The sequence below is a fragment of the Trichosurus vulpecula genome, chromosome 4 (genome assembly GCF_011100635.1).
Source record: "Trichosurus vulpecula isolate mTriVul1 chromosome 4, mTriVul1.pri, whole genome shotgun sequence".
Lineage (NCBI taxonomy): Eukaryota > Metazoa > Chordata > Mammalia > Diprotodontia > Phalangeridae > Trichosurus > Trichosurus vulpecula.
Genome location: NC_050576.1, coordinates 221,546,113 through 221,562,775, shown reverse-complemented (window position 1 = coordinate 221,562,775; position 16,663 = coordinate 221,546,113). Strand labels below are relative to the sequence as shown.

The window sequence follows — 16,663 nt, the reverse complement described above, 5'->3', positions numbered from 1 at the left end:
AGGTATTCTATGGTGTTTTGGGTGATAGATTCCTAATACTTGTTGAGTTAAATTGGGATGGAAACCAATAGCTTTTTTAGTCCCAGAAGCAAAAGTGGCATAGTCTACCTTCACTCAGTTTGTATGATTCTCTGAGGTCTCACTCATCCTCCCCTTTGTTCTCAGCCATCTTAAATATAGCAACATTGTCCAACTTGTGGCAGTTTTCCTGTGCTGTTTACCCAGGTTACTCTTCTTCACTGGAGTTGAGCCCCAGTAGATGGGAAAGGGGGCCAGCGTCAGTCAGCTAGCCTTAGTCTTATTTGCGAGACACTGCAGTAAGTGATGGAGATACAAGGCAAAACAAAACAACTCAGTCCCTGTGCTTAAAACACAAAATGCAAATAACTGTATAAACAAAATTGTATATGGGAGAAATCGAAGGTGATCTCTAGAGGGAAGGCACTAAGATTAAGAAGGACTGAAAAAGGCTTTTTTCAGGTGGGACTTGAAGGAAGCCAGGGGAACTAGGAGGCAGAGGTGAGAAGGAGAGCATTCTAGGCACAGGGAATAAATGGCCAGTGAAAACACCCAGATTCAGGAGGAGTGTTGCATGCAAAGAATAGCAAGGAGATCAGAGTACTGAGGGGGGGAATGAGGAATCTGATAGAAGTACATAGCTGTTCATTCCTTTGAAAGATTGAAAGAGTCCCAGTGACAGCTCCTGGCTCACCTCTACTTCTTAGATGTTCCAAGGACCTAGCACCCCTCGCCTTTTCTGAAACTTATGATCATTTGCTTTCCATTACCTTTGTGGCATAGGGCTATCTCTTCAGGGTTTGTAAATTTTTGTGCTTGGCTCTAAAGTTCTGCTTTATGTGAACTTGTCTCTTCCCTGCTGCCCTTTAAATTTAGTGTTTTCTCAGGTCCTTGTTCTTTTCTTTACATTCACTTTGGCAATTTTATCAACTTCAAATCAATTCTCACAATTCCAGAATCTCTTATTAACTTAAAAGCCCAGGCTCCAGACTTAAATTTGCCCCATGTATATCTCTTGGGATGTTCTTGCCCATACTCCTGCCTTCTCTCAATACCACTCTTTCCCATCATTCCAGTTCACTACCAATCATTCTTCGATTCTTCTTCCACACTAGTTACTAAATTTTGCTGATTCTTCTTTGACTCAACTTATCCTACTTTTTTTTTTTTGGCAGGGCAATTGGGGTTAAGTGACTTGCCCAAGGTCACATAGCTGGCACACGTGTCAAGTGTCTGAGGCCTGATTTGAACTCAGGTCCTCCTGACTCCGCTCTACTCATTGTGCCACCTAGCTGCTCCAACTTTTCCTACTTCTAACATCCCATTTCAGCCCCTCATTACTTCCCCTGTACTAACTTAATACTTTTTAACTGTCCAGTTTCTTTAGCCTTTCTCTGGCACATCTCTCACATATATTACTGCCATGTTAATCTTTCTCATGCACAGCTTTGATTTTGTCACTAACATGGCAAACAAACCTGTTCCCCACTGCAAAACTAAAGGAAGTCCAAACTTTTTAACTCTGTGTACCCATTCAAAAATGGGAATTCTCTTCCTCTCCTTTATGCTTTATCCACTTGTCACATTCTGCCTCTTCATCTATTTGTATCCATGTTTTATTTCAATAGGAGTATAAATTCATTGAAGATGATGACCAAGTTGTAATGTTTGTTGAATGAATGGATGTGATAGATTCAGTCATACAGCCTGATAATTTGCTTCTCACCCAAGTGAAGACCATTCTCTGCTCTGCTTTATAGATCCTTAGGCCCAACACTGTTTTCTTAGGGTAAATGGTCTGTGCAGTCTCCCTGATCCATGAACAGAACTTGGCTCCATAGGTTTTGAAGGATAGTCCTCTGATTCCAATATTGGCCTGAACTTGCCCCATAGGCTTTTAATTACTAGAGCTGGGGCACTTCTCTAAACAAAGTAAGTCAGAAGGTTCCACAGAACTGAGATTGGTATTAATGAGAACTGAGAATGGTTGGAGGAGAAATTCCCCACCTCATTCTAGAAGCCCACATTATCCCATTATGTGAGGGGAAAGCCAGGACTCCCTCATACCAAGGGAAAAACCCAGAAGGCTAAACAGAAGTGTTTAAAGGCTAGTTTCAATTCTCATCTTTTATAGCAGAACCTTTCTGCAACCTCAGTTGTTCCCCTCCCCCACCTCAGCCCAAAAAAGTCATTCATTATAAGTTGAGACATACCAGGCTAACTAGAGCCCAGGCAAAGGCCAGTCTGACTCATATTCTTAGGAAACTAAAGCTCCCAGGCCTGAAGGAGCTGCTGGAATCTGCTGGTGCTTTTACAGGGCAAAAAAAAGGCAAGGAAAAAGTTATGTTGGTAGAATTAAGAAATGGCAAAATCTTATGGTATGTGGGTTTTCTAACGAGAACACAAAAGTCAGGACAGATAACACAGATGAGGAAGTAATGTCCTTTGTCACAGAATTGTCATAACTCAAGCCAGAGGAATCAGGGAAACCCACAATGCCTGACTTAGCTGCCTGCGTAAGCATAGCTCTCACCATGAGGAGGCAACTCTGGGGCTTTACTTTGGAAAGACTGAGGCAGAAGGAAGGTGAGGGATTTTACTGGCAACGTTTATAGACCAAGCAGAAGTTGTGGGGGCAGGATTGGTAGGATGGCAAGTAGGGGAAGGGAAGTTGTATAGTCTTGGGCTCAAAAAGTTTCTTCCAAGTTATGAAGCACTGCTTCTTTCCTATTCCCCCCTTCCTAAGGTCTGTTGTGGTCCTCCCTCTTCCGAGGGACATGGGGAAGATAGAAACACAGTGTGGATATAAGCAACAGCTATGGTTGTAGGGTGGCCAGAAAGCAAGAAGCAGGTCCAGGTGACTTTTTCCATATATATATACACATGGCCAGAGTGCCTGAATTCATCTTTCCAGGCCAAGGCCAGTTTCAGGGACACCCCTACTGCCTCAGTTGTTTGAATTGCACTGTAGAATCTGTTGAGTAGCAAAGAGTTTCCGACAGCTGGAGGTGTCCCCCGACTTCCCACTCAGGGGGCAGTTCTCTTTGTTCTCCAGCCCAGTAGATTGTCCTGAGAACTTCTTGAAATAGCAGAGTCGACACACAGAGTGATATTTGTCAGCACCACCAATCACTTCAACCTAGCAACAGGGGAGACAGCAATGTGATTTCTATTAAGCAGGCTCTCCCAAATACAGGCCATTCCAGGGAGTTAATTAACCCATTAGGCTGGACCCACTCCAGCAGAAAGACTGGGGAAGGGAATGAAAGGAGAAATCACCTCTTTCTCTGCCCCCAGTCTCTTGGTATAAGCAGCTTCCCGGAAGCACTCCATGCACACCGCTGTCAGTTTCACTACACTTTCTGCCAGTGGCACCAAGTTGAGGATATTCCCAAATGCCTATAATCCCCAGAAACACACACAATAAATGACAGTAGGTAGATGTCTTAAAAAACAAACCAAGGAAAAACAAACAATAAAAAACAACCCTAAAACCCGATAACATTCTTTGGTCCAGGTACCTGGAACCATGAAAATTTGCGCTGATCATACTTCATTTCCTAGAGGCATCCCTTTTCTCCCTCTATCTGCTCCTTGAAACAACAGGTTAAAGTTAACATTTTCTGCTTTGTAGCAGGCACAATTTGGTCTAATACAAACAAATACCATGCAAACAAGAAGGAACCAGGAAGGAAAAATAAAGTTTGTTACAGTGATGGCCTCTAGCTTGGCTTGTTTTAGTTTAGACAGAAGATTGTTGACATAGTTGAGGCTATATGATGATTCAGTTAAAAAAGTCAAATGAATACCCTGTAGTCATAATGACCAGTTTTGGCATGGGAGAGGGGAGAGGTAGGAGACTGGATGCAGAACACTGCATACACCACCAGGCTTTTTTCAGTTGGTTTGGCTAAACTGCCTTGTAACAAGGGAAAGGTAACTGGTTGAGTTGGGGAGTGAAAAAGGGGAAAGCTGTCCAAAAGTGATTGATGTGAAAAAAGTAACAAAATTTTAATTTAAAAGAGCTAGGAATCTTACCTTCCTCTGAAAGGTTCCATCCAGTGCAGCTACGATCACAGTCTTCCCAGCATTTGCCATGGTCTCACTGAATTCCACAATATCCGGAAACTAAAAACACCCCAGGAAAGAAGTGGAGGAGTGGTGAGCTCCTGCCCCAAGGAGGCAAGCTTCCCTAGGCTGTTACTGACGCCTTTGAAGTGAAAGCCACGTAATACTTCAGTTCATGCTCTTCAGAGTAGCCCCGGGTGTTGGAGAATATACAACTTGGACTTCTACCTCTTTTTCCCTCCCAACCACATGTGTACTTGTAAAGTTACACACAAGTACTGTAAGTCTTTACATGCTGACTCTCCATAGATGTAGCAGAAGCTAGTTTTTGTTCTTATACCCCAAGCACCAAAGAAAGTACAACTTGGCTCATCAAGCCTATTTGAGTGTCTACTTGATTCAGCCCATTTTGCTGACTGCAGACTTCTGAATGTTTCTCCTACATAGAGCAATATGTGGTCTCACTGTGACAGTTTATCTAGCAAGAAGATAAACTATTCATAAATGCGTATTTTACTTTGTTGATGTGTTTGCGCCTCACTGCCTATGCAGCAAGAATTCATCTCTTACAAATTGAGTTTGGGTAAATAAAATCTAAAGTCAATAATCACTTTGGTAGTTTTGTAAATGTAGACTTTGTTGGTTTTATTTAAAGCAAGCCCACCTATACTTGGAAGAAAGGTTTCAGACCATTTGAATCATGGAAGAGGAAATGGAAAAACTATGGAAAGAAGAAAAATACCATGAGGGATAGGAGGTGATGAGGGGAGAAAAGGAGACCCAGGGTGGTTAGAGAGGGAAGGGGCTTGGGGGGAGGAAAGAAGGATATTGAGGATAGGGAAAAAGAAGTAGGGGATATAATCTGGAGAGGCTGGTATAGACGAGTCCTTGATTATAGTACAGTCAGAAGAACTTATCTTGTTCTACCACTACTTAACTACTCGTGTGACCTTGAGCTACTAGGTCATTTCTATGTTAAGGTTTCTTCTGACTCTAAATTCTAGAACTAGAATTGCTCAGTTCCAATTAAAACATATAAGAAGTTGAGGAGAACAATTCAAGGCACCCCGTGGGCCCTCCATCATAATTTATGTAAAGTGCTTGGTAAAATATAAAGTATCAGGAATTAATTATTTTATTCAGACATTTGATTTTGTTAGTGTCGGGAATATCTGTGAGAAAATGTCCTCTTCTAATACAGACAAACTACTAAGCAGATCCACAACTGTTCTGCAGTGTATCATCTTCAACTAGAGTTGCCCAGGACAGTGGTTAAATGACTCCAAGCTCATACAGCCAGAGATTGGACTTGAACCCAGGGCTTCCTGACTGTAACTACAGCTGTTTATCCACTAAGTCAAGCTGCCTCTCTAGCAACTGGTACTTGACTAAATTGTAGCCAGAGCTGGTTGGTTATTCTCCCTAATTGCAATCCATGTAGCTTCATACCCAGGGAAACAGTTACCACCAGAGTGAATGGAGGTGTTAAACATCCATTCCAACAAGGCACGTTTGTCACTACAAATCATGACTCATTCCCCAAGTCAGAAAAGTAAAGATAGATTCATAAAGTCTGGCCATAAAGCCCAGAAGGGGCAAGGTTATAATAGCTACTTTGGGCCTCTAGTACCAAGTGCCTGTGATAGAGACTTCACCCCTGGCCCTTTCTATGGCTAGCTGCTTCCTGTTCGATTTTGACCTTCTGATGCAGAATCCCTTTCTTGGGTTTTATCGTTCTACTTTGAGGACTTTGTATTTCCTTCTCCTTGTTAGATCCCTCCCCTCACCATTCCCAGGGTATGGGCTTAGTTTATCTGGCTCTAGGTAAGTTACACTAAAATCTTTACTTTTTTCACAATTATGCCTAAGGCTGAATTTAGCCAACACCAAATAAAAACTTCTGATTTGCCCACTACTTGATTTCTTTGAGGCCCAAGGTCATTTGCTTGGCCAGCTACCAAAGAAAAAAGAAATCCAGGTTCAAGTGCAGAGCTTTCATCTGGAGAAAGTGGTAGTTCCTATACAAAGTGTTCCTTCCTTCCTTGCCCATCCATTGGCATTAGACACCAGGGCATCAGTTGTGGGCACTGAGGAGGGACTGTAAAGGAAACTTCAAGCTATTCTCCATAATCAAGCCAAACAGTATTTAACAAGAATCAGGTTCTAGGCAGCAATAGGGGCAGAACTGTTTCAGACCTAGTACAGTGCCTGGTACATGGCTGCTGCTTAATTAATCACTCAATACTTGTAGAGTAATGAGGAGATACTGGTTAGTGAATTACTTTCATCCCTCCTACTCACTGGGGTAGGACAGAAGAAGGACAATATCTTTTCAAGACCAGGTGATTTTTTGCAATGTGCAAAGCTACTAAAGCACCGACCAAGGAAAAATGTAAAGAATTCCTGTTCATGGAAGTCAAGAATGGCCTTTTTAACTAAATCAGGAAGCTAGTACTGCTGAGTAGCTGAGATTTTAGTAAACAATTCTAAGGAAAGGTTTTCAAGTCTCTTAAAATATTAAGAAACGCTTAGAGTTCTTCTTTCTATAAAACTTCACCAGGTTCTCTCTTCCCTCCTGTCATGTCCTCTCCCCCGCCCCCAACAACTAATCCCAACTATTGGCTAATCTGACTTTCCAATTATGAGGGAAAACTTTGTGGCACAGTAGGAAGGAAAAACCTGGAATAAACTTACAAACTGTCCCTCATCGATGCCAATGACAGTCACAGCCAGAGCATCCTGGGCTACATCCCGAAGCAAGCAGGCTGGAAGTGCTTCCATAGTGTTCCTGCAGGGGGTAGCAATCATGATCTCAGATGAAGCAATAGCAAAAGTAGACTCAGTTAGAAGAGATAATCAGGGAAAACTATATTTTGCTGAAAGGTACCATAAACAATGAATTAATATCAATACTAACTGAATTAAAATCAATAAAAACATACACTGAATGGCATAGCACCTAATACTTAAAAGTCAGGTGAATTATAGAGGAAAATAGTAAAACTATAATAGTGAGGAACTTTAATGTAACCCTTTCCGACTCAGATAAATCTAACCAAAAAAATAAGTTAATGACCTAAATAGAATTTTAGAAAAGTTAGATATGATAGATTTCTGACAATTATTGAATGGAAACAAAAAGGAATATATATATTTCTTAGCTGTGCATAGCATCTTTACGGAAATTGGTCCTCTATTAGGACATAAAAACCTTACAAATTTCAGAAAAGCAGAACAATTAAACACATCCTTTATCAATCACAATACACCAAAATTAATAACTCAATAAAGGGCCCCTGAAGAAACCATTAAAAATGAACTGGAGACTAAATAATTTAATAGGAAAGAGGTGAGTCACAGAACAAATCATAGAACCAATAGACAATTTAATTAAAGTTAATGACACCAGAACAAATGGGACAACATAACAAAATTGGATGGAACCAAAGTAGTCCTTAAGAGAAAATTTATTTCAAAATATTTTTAGTAGTAAAAGAAGGGATAGGGACAGCTAGGTGGTGCAGTGATAGAGCACTGGCCCTGGAGTCAGGAGGACCTGACTTCAAATCTGGCCTCAGACACTTGCCACATATACTAGCTGTGTGACTTTGGGCAAGTCACTTACCCTCAACTGCCCTGCCTCCCCCCCCTGCAAAAAAAAAAAAAAAAAAGACACCATTAGGAGTATCAGGTTAGACACTGAAAACATTTTTCTCCCAACTGAAGCTCCTGCTTTTTGGACATCTATTTAATATTGTGTAGAAGTGAATGCTCAGCATTGAGCCTAGTTCTTAACCTTCTCTGTGTCATGGACCCTTTTGGCGGTTTGGTGAAACCTATAGAACTCTTCTCAGAGTACTTTTAGATGCATAAGATATGTAGAATTACAAAGGAAGCCAATTATTTTGAAATGAAATTATCAAGATATTTAAAAAAACAAGTTCACAGACTCCTAGTTAAGAACCCCTAGTTCTTAAATAAAGAACTTGCCTGGAGTCAGAACGTCCCATAAGTCAGATCTATACTGTGCCAATAACTCACCCTGAGGCCTGGATAGAGACATGAAGGGAAAAGAACTCACACACACACAACAAAAAGGGAAATCTTATGATGGCTAAAATAGGTATTTTTAAGGCATCTATTTGTTGTCATTCAGTATTTACACCCCCAAGATTAATTTTTAAAAAAACAACGTAATATAAAACTATTTAGTGAGAGATGATAATTCCTATACTGAGGGAGCATGGAATGCCTGAGTGAGGAGACCCAGCTGGGGAAGTTTTTTGCTTTTTTTTTTATTTATTTGGACACTTGAGAGTGGCTGTATGATCTAGGGCTAACATTCTAATAGGGAAAGAAGACTCACATGTCCTTCAGAACCTTGTTGTTCAGTCATGGCCCTTAGTTCTCTCATGCATAAAACAAGGGAGTTAGACTACATCGGGGTTCTACATTTTTCTGTGTCATGGACCCCTTTGGCAGTCTGGTAAAGCCTCTGGATGGACCTCTTCTCTCAGAATAATGTTTTTAAGTGGATTAAATAAAATATATAGCATTACAAAGGAAACCAATGCTATTAAACTCCAGTCATCAAAATGGTAAAAAAACAAATCATGGGTCTCAGGTTAAGAACCGCTGGACTAGATGACCTCTCAGTTTTTCTGCAGTTCTATCACAAGCAGTAGGGTGCAACCCTTATATCTAAGGGCAAAAGGTCTGTTTGGATTTAGTTTGCCCTCCAAAATACACAAACTCACAGTCTTGTTTGCTCATGAACTTCTTGTTGACTTTGATCTAGCAGTTTGGGTTTTTTTTCAGATTAGTCCTCAAAGAACTAAGAGGAAAGTAGAGTAGTGGCAGCACCCACATATCTATTCTACTAGATTAAATCAAAGACCTTTCCTGCTGTCACTAGTTGAGGCCCTCAAATACCTCCCTCTCTTCACTCAACCAGCCACCATTTTAATTCAAGTCCATTCCCTCGAGCCTGGATTATTGCTATAGTCTCCCAACAGGTCTCTCTTGTTTCTAGGCTTTCCCTTCTCCAATTCATCCTCCACACAACTGCTGAATGGGTAATACTAAAGTACAGGTGTGACCACTTTACTCCCTATGCCCCATCCCATCCCATCCCTCAAGAAACTAGTGGCTCCCTCTTGCCTGTATGATACAATCTTCCTGCAGCTTACCTTTCCAGGCATGTTACACATGACTCTCATACATTCTAATTTTAGCCAAGCTGGCCTTCCTGCTCTTCCTTACACATGGCATTCTCACACATCCCCCTCCTCTGCTTCCAGGCCTTTGCCCAGACTCTCTCCATGCCTGGAATGTATTTCTACTTTACTCCCACATATTAGAATCCCTTCTTCCTTCGAAGCTTAACTTCAGTACAACCTCCACCTGGAGGCTTTCTCCTCTAGCAGCCTGGAGCTCCCTCAAAAATACCTTGAATATATTTCTATGTGTACAAACTATCTCTTCCAATAGAATGTAGATTCCTAAAGGGCAGGGACTCTTGAGTTTTTTCCCCCTATTATTTCCAGTATAGTGTAACATGGGACACAGTAGATGCTTAACAAATGCTTGTTGTTTGATTGATTAGAAAAAAAATCCACAGGACAAGAGTTGTACTATGAATGAATTTGGAGATTTTTCTTCTCTGCTCCTTTTCTGGAAAAGATTATTTCCTATCTGAAAGGGAAAAAAATTTGTTTTTAATCTGGGTGAAAAAGGGGTAAATTTTGAGAGGGATCCAGAAATATTCCACTTGAATAGATGGAAAAGTAGATAGATTTTCATGGTAAAAAATTAAATTAAATTTAAAAAGCTAAAATGGAAGATGATACTTCAGTCTAAAGAGGCTGAGTCAGGATGGAGGGCACACTGGTCATCTCCTACGAGGTCCAGGACTCAAGAAGCCACTATATACTTCTATTTCATGGCTGTTTTTCTGTCTTCATGCTGAAGACATCCCAAACACATCTCCCAAACCCATAAAATGTAACAACAGGAAGTGAGGCAAGCACCCTCCTCACAAAGTAATGCCACACAAAAAGGACAGTGACTCTCAATGTGCTCGGGGTAAAAGGTGCTACCTGAAAACAGGGTGGCTATGGTGGTCAAAGCCTATTTTCTGCAAATGGCCTGGTCCACAAAGGAATAAGTGTTACATTTGGCCTATGGTTCAGGTGAGAACAAAGAGCCCCATTTAAGGATTGACAGAAAAGTGATGCTTAGGAAACTATTACAAGCATAAGCTTTATTACAATGAGGTTATAGCAAGCAGACAAAGTGCCTCCACGCCATTTGGCAAAGCAGGGCCATGAAGGGCCTGTCACTCATGTAAGAGAGAAATTTACAGTGGCAAGAACACTATGGGAGTACATACTCAGTGGGGTCTGAACAGGAAAGTTTTATACCTTAAAGATAGAATTGGGGGCAGCTAGGTGGTGCAGTGAGTAGAGCACTGGCCCTGGAGTCAGGAGGACCTGAGTTCAAATCCGGCCCCAGACACTTGACACACTTACTAGCTGTGTGACCTTAGGCAAGTCACTTAACCCCAATTGCCCTGCCCTCCCTGCCGCCCCCCCTCCCTCCCTCCCTGGGCAAAAATAAGGAAAAAAAAAAGATAGACTTGGTTGAGGACTGGTAAACAACGACAGATATGGGAGAAGGCTTTTTTTTTTTTTTTGCAGGGGGAAGGCAGGCCAATTGGAGTTAAGTGACTTGCCCAAGGTCACACAGCTAATATGTCAGGTGTCTGGGGTCAAATTTGAAGTCAGGTCCTCCTGACTCCAGGGCTGGTGCTCTACTCACTGCACCACCTAGCTACCCTGGGAGGAGGCATTTCTAATCAGATCTAGATGTGACAGGGAAATTCTCTGAGGTTGCTCATTGACACCAGTTTTGGGTATGGGGTTTCTTAATCTGAACAAGAAATTGGGTGAGGGTCCAAATCCATCCATAATTGGGGATCCCAGGAATGGGTGTCAAGGTACAACCAACGTAGTTGGCCTGAAGCCTCATTCAATCAGGAGTCTCTATCATTTACATGTTTGACATAGGATCAAAATGAGTCAAAACAGTGGAAAAGTAGAGGCTATCTGTACAGCTTACATATTTATGGTCATTAGAACCACTTAGTCTAAATGACTCCAGTATTGGAGTCCTACCACTTATAACTACAACATCAAACAATAGATTTAAAAAATCACAATTATTACAGAAGATTGTACTAATACTTGAGTATATTGAGCCCAATTGTAGGTCTGAGAAGATACAAGCCATTAAGAGGTGTAAACACTTTGAAATGAGAGGATACAAGAAAAGGGCCAAATACCCATTCTAAGATTCATCTTTGTTTTCAGAAGAAAAATAACTAAAATGTTGACACTATAATATTTATTTTCCTTGGTCTCATATTTTCTGTTTGGGGAGGGAAAATACTTGAGTTAACCAAGCTACACTATGAGAAGCTTTCCTAACATAGGAAAAGCTAATTAATGGTTGATGCTATGGCTAATTAGATACTGAATCAGATTTGACTGTGGTTCACACAGGTGTCTAATTAACCTTAGCTCAAACTCTTTTATCACTCAGAAAGCCCAACTGAGGATTTGGGGGGGGCCTTGGCTTCCAGTACCATTTTAAAAATCAGATACTGCCTGAAAATGTACTCAGCAAACTGGAAGTGGGAGATAGGGATACAAAGTAATCAGGAAAGGGACAGCTTAGCATGTAGACCTAACATATAAGACTTAGTCATATGGCATTTGAAAAATTTTAGTAAATCTATAACCTTTTGGGGTTTGCCCTATTTCAAAGTATTATCTTAATGAAGTGGCTACTTCCCATAGGTACTTGGGTCAAGTAATCCCTCTGTAGAGGACTACTCAATAGTGACTGAAATACCTGGAAGTGTATCATTAAAGGGATAGCCTGCTAATTGAAAGAACTGATGGTATTAATTATGTGATAAGGGGTGGTGGGAAGGACACCTGTTAAAAAGGTCTGTCTTAAACTGGATCTTTTCCCAGTGTTCTTCACAAAGGTGGTGCTTAATAAGCCTCATTTGAAATGAAAAAGTAAAATAAAATGAATGGAAATAGAGTTTTGTCATGTAGACTGTCACCTCATACCAGTTCTCACAAAGCAGATTTTGTCAGTGTAATGAGGGATGGATGTATATCAAACATGGTCATTTTATAACAAAATGAGTGTTATGCGGTACATATTTTTGTTCTTAAAAGTTTAAAGTGCCTGAACCTCCAAAAGTAAACAAAAATATTACATTAATTTTAATACTCCCTCTCTCTATATACTCAACAAACAAAAACCACAAGCCATAGGTGAAAAGAATCCCAAAACATTGTTCTCTGATAGCATAAAAAGTCTTTAATCCTGGAGGCATTCATTTGACTGTTCTCAAGGGACAAGCAAAACATGGAGGTAATGCTATATAGCCCAGTGTCCTTGAACTACCCTTCCTTCCCCACCCCCCACCCCCAAATAAAAAGTAAGACAGAGACATCCACAGGCTCAGAACTGGGGAATCAAGTAGAGTCGTATGCTAATTAGCCACCCAGCGTTGAATTTAGGGTTATGTAGAAGGCACATGAGGACTTAATGAATAGAGAGCTGGAGCTGGGAGTCCAAGACCTGAGATCAGATTCCACCTCTAATTCTAGCTGTGTGACCCCAAGGCAAGACAGTAAATTAAAGAGTTGCAACCTATATCATACTCAGGTATGGGAGGTATAGTCAGTGTAGACTTCACTCCAGGGTTATATCCCCTAAGGTAATTGATATTACTGGTTAATGAAATTTAGTCCTCCTTCTCCCCTCCCCCCCAGGCTTAAGAACATTTGGCTCCCTGATGCCAAAGGGAACAAGTAAGAACAAAACCAATGTCAGAGGACTCTGGGATCCACATAAGCTAAATCCTATTTCAACCATGTAACTAAGAGATTTTCAAGCCCTGGTACACTTATTCCAAACATATTTGATGCATAAAATATTCTAGCATAACCTGGGAATTCCTATAATTCCTTGGGCCTTGGGATTTGACCTTAACATCAAAGCAAGGCGCTCAAAAGCCAATTATAAAAACACCACTAAAGAATATGGAAATTACCACTGAGTCACTTAGCAACATATAGTATTATTTCTCAGATGTAGACTTCACTCTAGCCAGGGAACCAGCATGAAATTGGAGAAGGGAACTGACCGGTCATGTGTGGAGAAACTTTTGCCATATCGAGTATCTTTGGCATACTTGATCACGAGGCACTTGTACTGAGCAATCTGGAATCGCCGGACTCTGCGCATGAGCTCTGTGCTACAAAACCAAAGTGGTTCCCCAGAACAGGGAGGAAGGCACAACAGTCAGCACCAAATGACCCAAAACACCTAATTCGCACCCCCTCCACCCAGGGAATCATAAAATCTTATCTGGGCACATAGTGCAAGACAAAAACCCACTGAAATAAAACATTAAACTAAGGCATGGAGAGAAGGGTATTTACATCATAGATAAGAGAAATACCCCTGAAGAGTGGTTCTCTTTGTCAGTGTTAATCTACTCACATAGAATGAATTCTTATCCTAGGAGTGTACATTCTGTAATATGCAGATAAGTGCTCACAAGGTAGTGAGAACATCAGCAAAGTGACTTATCAGGAAAATGGCATTTGAGCTAAGCTTTGAAAGAAAAAATGATTCCAAGATGTAAATGTGAGGACCATGCACAATCCAGGTATGGCGTGCAAAGATGGTAGATGGATTGTTGAGTCTGGGGAACGGCTAGTAAATCCAGTTTAGCTGGAATGTACATCAAAGGAAATAATATGAAGAGTCTGGAAAGGTAAGTTGGAGCCAGATCATGTGGGGCTTCAAATGCCAGGTTAAACACTTTGTATCTTGCCATATTGGCAATAGTGAATAAGTGATGATTTTTTGAGTTGGATAATGACATGACTGGACCCATCCCTTAGGAAGGTTATTTTGGAAGCTATGTGAAAAACAGAATAGAGAAGAGACAAGAAACAGGGACACCAATTAATAGGCTATTACAAGAGTCTAGGTGATGATTACAAGAGGAGTGATGAGAAGAGGAGGGATGCAGGAGATGTCAGGGAGGTAAAACTGACAAGACTTGATAATTGACTGGATGAGGGAGGGCTGTAAAGGCAAGTTGAGTCAAGGATGAGGGGAAAAAAGTGAAGAGGGTGCAGGAAAGGGCCTAGAATAAACTCGTTCTTAGGAGGGGAAAAGATAGGTGGGGATCCAGGAAAGGAAACTTGAAAGGAACGTTGGTAGAAGGAAAACCAAGAGAGCAGTGTCTTGAGAGAAAAGCATGCCCAGGAAACGGGTGAGGGTAGTCACTTGATCAGCAGAGATCAAGTGGGTAAGTTTGAGAAATGGGATTTGGACTGAGAAACAGCTATTAGATTTAACTGTAAGAGATCCAAAGGGAAAGCAGCTTTAGTGCACTGGTAGGGTTGGAGGCCAAGAGTTTAAGGGGTTAAGTGAGTGTGCAGTAAGGAAGCAGAAGCAGTAAAGGGGTGGAGAGTTATTGGATGACAGCTTGATGGAATGAGAGTCAGTTGAGAACTTTCACTTTTTTTTTTTAAAGAAAAGTGGAGACTTTTTTTTAAAGAGGCATGTTCATTGGAAGCAGGGAAGGAATCAGCAGATAAGGAGAGAATAAAGAGATCCAAGAGAGAACAACTAAAAGAACAAGCTCTTAGGGAAGGGCAAGAATAGGATGGAAGGCTTAAGTAGAGGGACTGGATTTGGCAAAGGAGAAGGCCGTTTCTTCCTCAGGCAGCTAGGTGGCACAGTGCGTAGTGAGCTGGGCCCAGAGTCAGGAAGACTGGAGTTCAAATCCAGCTTCAGACACTAGCTGTGTGACCCTGGGCAAGTCCTTTTACCTGTTTGCCTCGGTTTCCTCATCTGCAAAATGAGGTGGAGGAGGAAATGGCAAACCACTCCAGTGCCTTGAATCCCAAATAGGGTCATGAAGAGTCAGACAAGTCTGAACAATGACCTCTTCCTTAGACTGGAGGAGAGAATGAGGATGATGTGTCAGCTCCCCTTTCTGCATCGAGGCCCAGAGAGTTGTAAATTTAGAGTCGGAAAAGACCTCAAAGACCATCTAGTCCAACACCATTATTTAAAAGATGAGGAAACTGAGAATCTCTCTCAGGTGAAATGACTTGGTCAAGGTCATGCAGGTCATACATAACAGAACTAGCACAGAAAATATTCATCCTGGTGTTTTTGGCTATTTCTTTAGTTTTAAAGAAAAAAAGATGTTCTCTATTTCACATAGGAAGGAAAAAAAACAACTGACAGTGAGGAAAAGGAGACTCTAATTGGCAAAGTGAGCTGTCTGCTTGTCAGGTGGGTGTTCAGATGTCTGTTTCATGAGGCAAGGGAGCAATAAAGCACAAGGCCCCTCCATGTGGGGGGTCAGAAGGGGGTGAAAGGAGGAGTTTCTGCATCTCCCAGGGTCTCTCTGCTCAGTAAACTCCAGTGGCTGGCTCCCTATTACCTCTACATCAAATACAAAAACTTAAACTCCTGTGTTCAGCATTTAAAACTCTTTATACGTTTTCTCCCCCAGTTATGTGAACTCCCTGAGAGCAGGGACTACAGCTATTCTCTTTTGGATCCTTAAAGCTTAGCTCAGTGTTTGGAACATGATAAATGTTTTTTTTTGTTCGTTAATGAATGAAAAAATGTGGCTCCAACTTACCCTTTCCAGGCTTAGCATCTGTTATTCTCCTTCCCTCACACTAGACGTTCCAGGCCTTTCCTGTGCACAGACTATTCCCCATGCCTGTAATGCACTCCTTCACATTTGAGAATCCCCCAGATTCTTTCAAAACTCAGCTCAAATGCCCCCTCCAATAGGCCTTTCCCATCTCCGCAGCTGCTAGTGCCTCTCCCCTCAATTTATCTAAGACGCATTTTGCCCATGTAAGTGTGTATACATATTGCCTCCCTCTTGGCGGGGGTGGGGGTGGGGTGCAGGACCTGTTTCATTTTTGTCTTTAAAGCTCAATAATGAGTACTGAATCACTGGCCAACTTCCCCACGGCCTTCTGAAGCCCTCCCTTTGCCGCCTCAATTCCCCGTCCCATTCTGCCCCTTCCCGTGTGAGATTACCTTTTCCCGGAGAACATGGGCCCCAAGATCACCTGCAGAGGACATAAGAGATGTCATTAGTCCTCCCGCCATGGGGGAGTCCTGGTGATCGCACCTTTCAGCCCAACGCCCTTGGCATTCCAGCCTGGGAACAACAATGGCCCCGCTGAACCCCACCCTGGCCCCCTTCACCTGGATCTGCCCCCGGATCTTGCTGGGGGAGCCGGGCAGCACGGTGGGCAGGTTAACGCAGCTCATCTCGAGTCCGGAGCAGACAGAAGCGGAGTTACCTGGCCAGCTCAGCTGTCCTCCCGCGGTACGCTTCCCGCGCAGACGGCCTTTAACCCGAACTCAGCAGCCAATAGGGAGCTCTCGCGCCCGGCGCCGGACTAATCCCGGCCGAGTTAGGGGCCGGCGGGAGATT

At 42.0% G+C, this 16,663-nt stretch overlaps 1 protein-coding gene across 1 annotated transcript; it reads right to left on the bottom strand.

Annotated features, from left to right (window-relative positions):
- Positions 1–2,600: 2,600 nt before the first annotated feature.
- On the bottom strand, positions 2,601–16,636 carry TK1 (thymidine kinase 1). The gene is made up of 7 exons (XM_036756051.1): positions 16,432–16,636; positions 16,261–16,292; positions 13,316–13,426; positions 6,781–6,874; positions 4,057–4,146; positions 3,298–3,417; positions 2,601–3,157 (listed from the first exon to the last, which is right to left on the bottom strand). The coding sequence occupies exons 1-7, from the start codon at positions 16,495–16,497 to the stop codon at positions 2,966–2,968; spliced, it is 705 nt and encodes a 234-aa protein (XP_036611946.1). The 5' UTR covers positions 16,498–16,636; the 3' UTR covers positions 2,601–2,965.
- Positions 16,637–16,663: the final 27 nt, after the last annotated feature.

Bases quoted from the DNA above. Each gene is read 5' to 3' on its own strand.
- TK1 (XM_036756051.1), bottom strand. From the start codon at position 16,497: ATGAGCTGCGTTAACCTGCCCACCGTGCTGCCCGGCTCCCCCAGCAAG. The intron at 3,418-4,056 runs GTAAGATTCCTA...TGGGGATTATAG, and splicing joins ATGGAACCTTTCAGAGGAAG to GCATTTGGGAATATCCTCAA. The intron at 3,158-3,297 runs GTGATTTCTCCT...CCCTGTTGCTAG, and splicing joins GACTGGGGGCAGAGAAAGAG to GTTGAAGTGATTGGTGGTGC.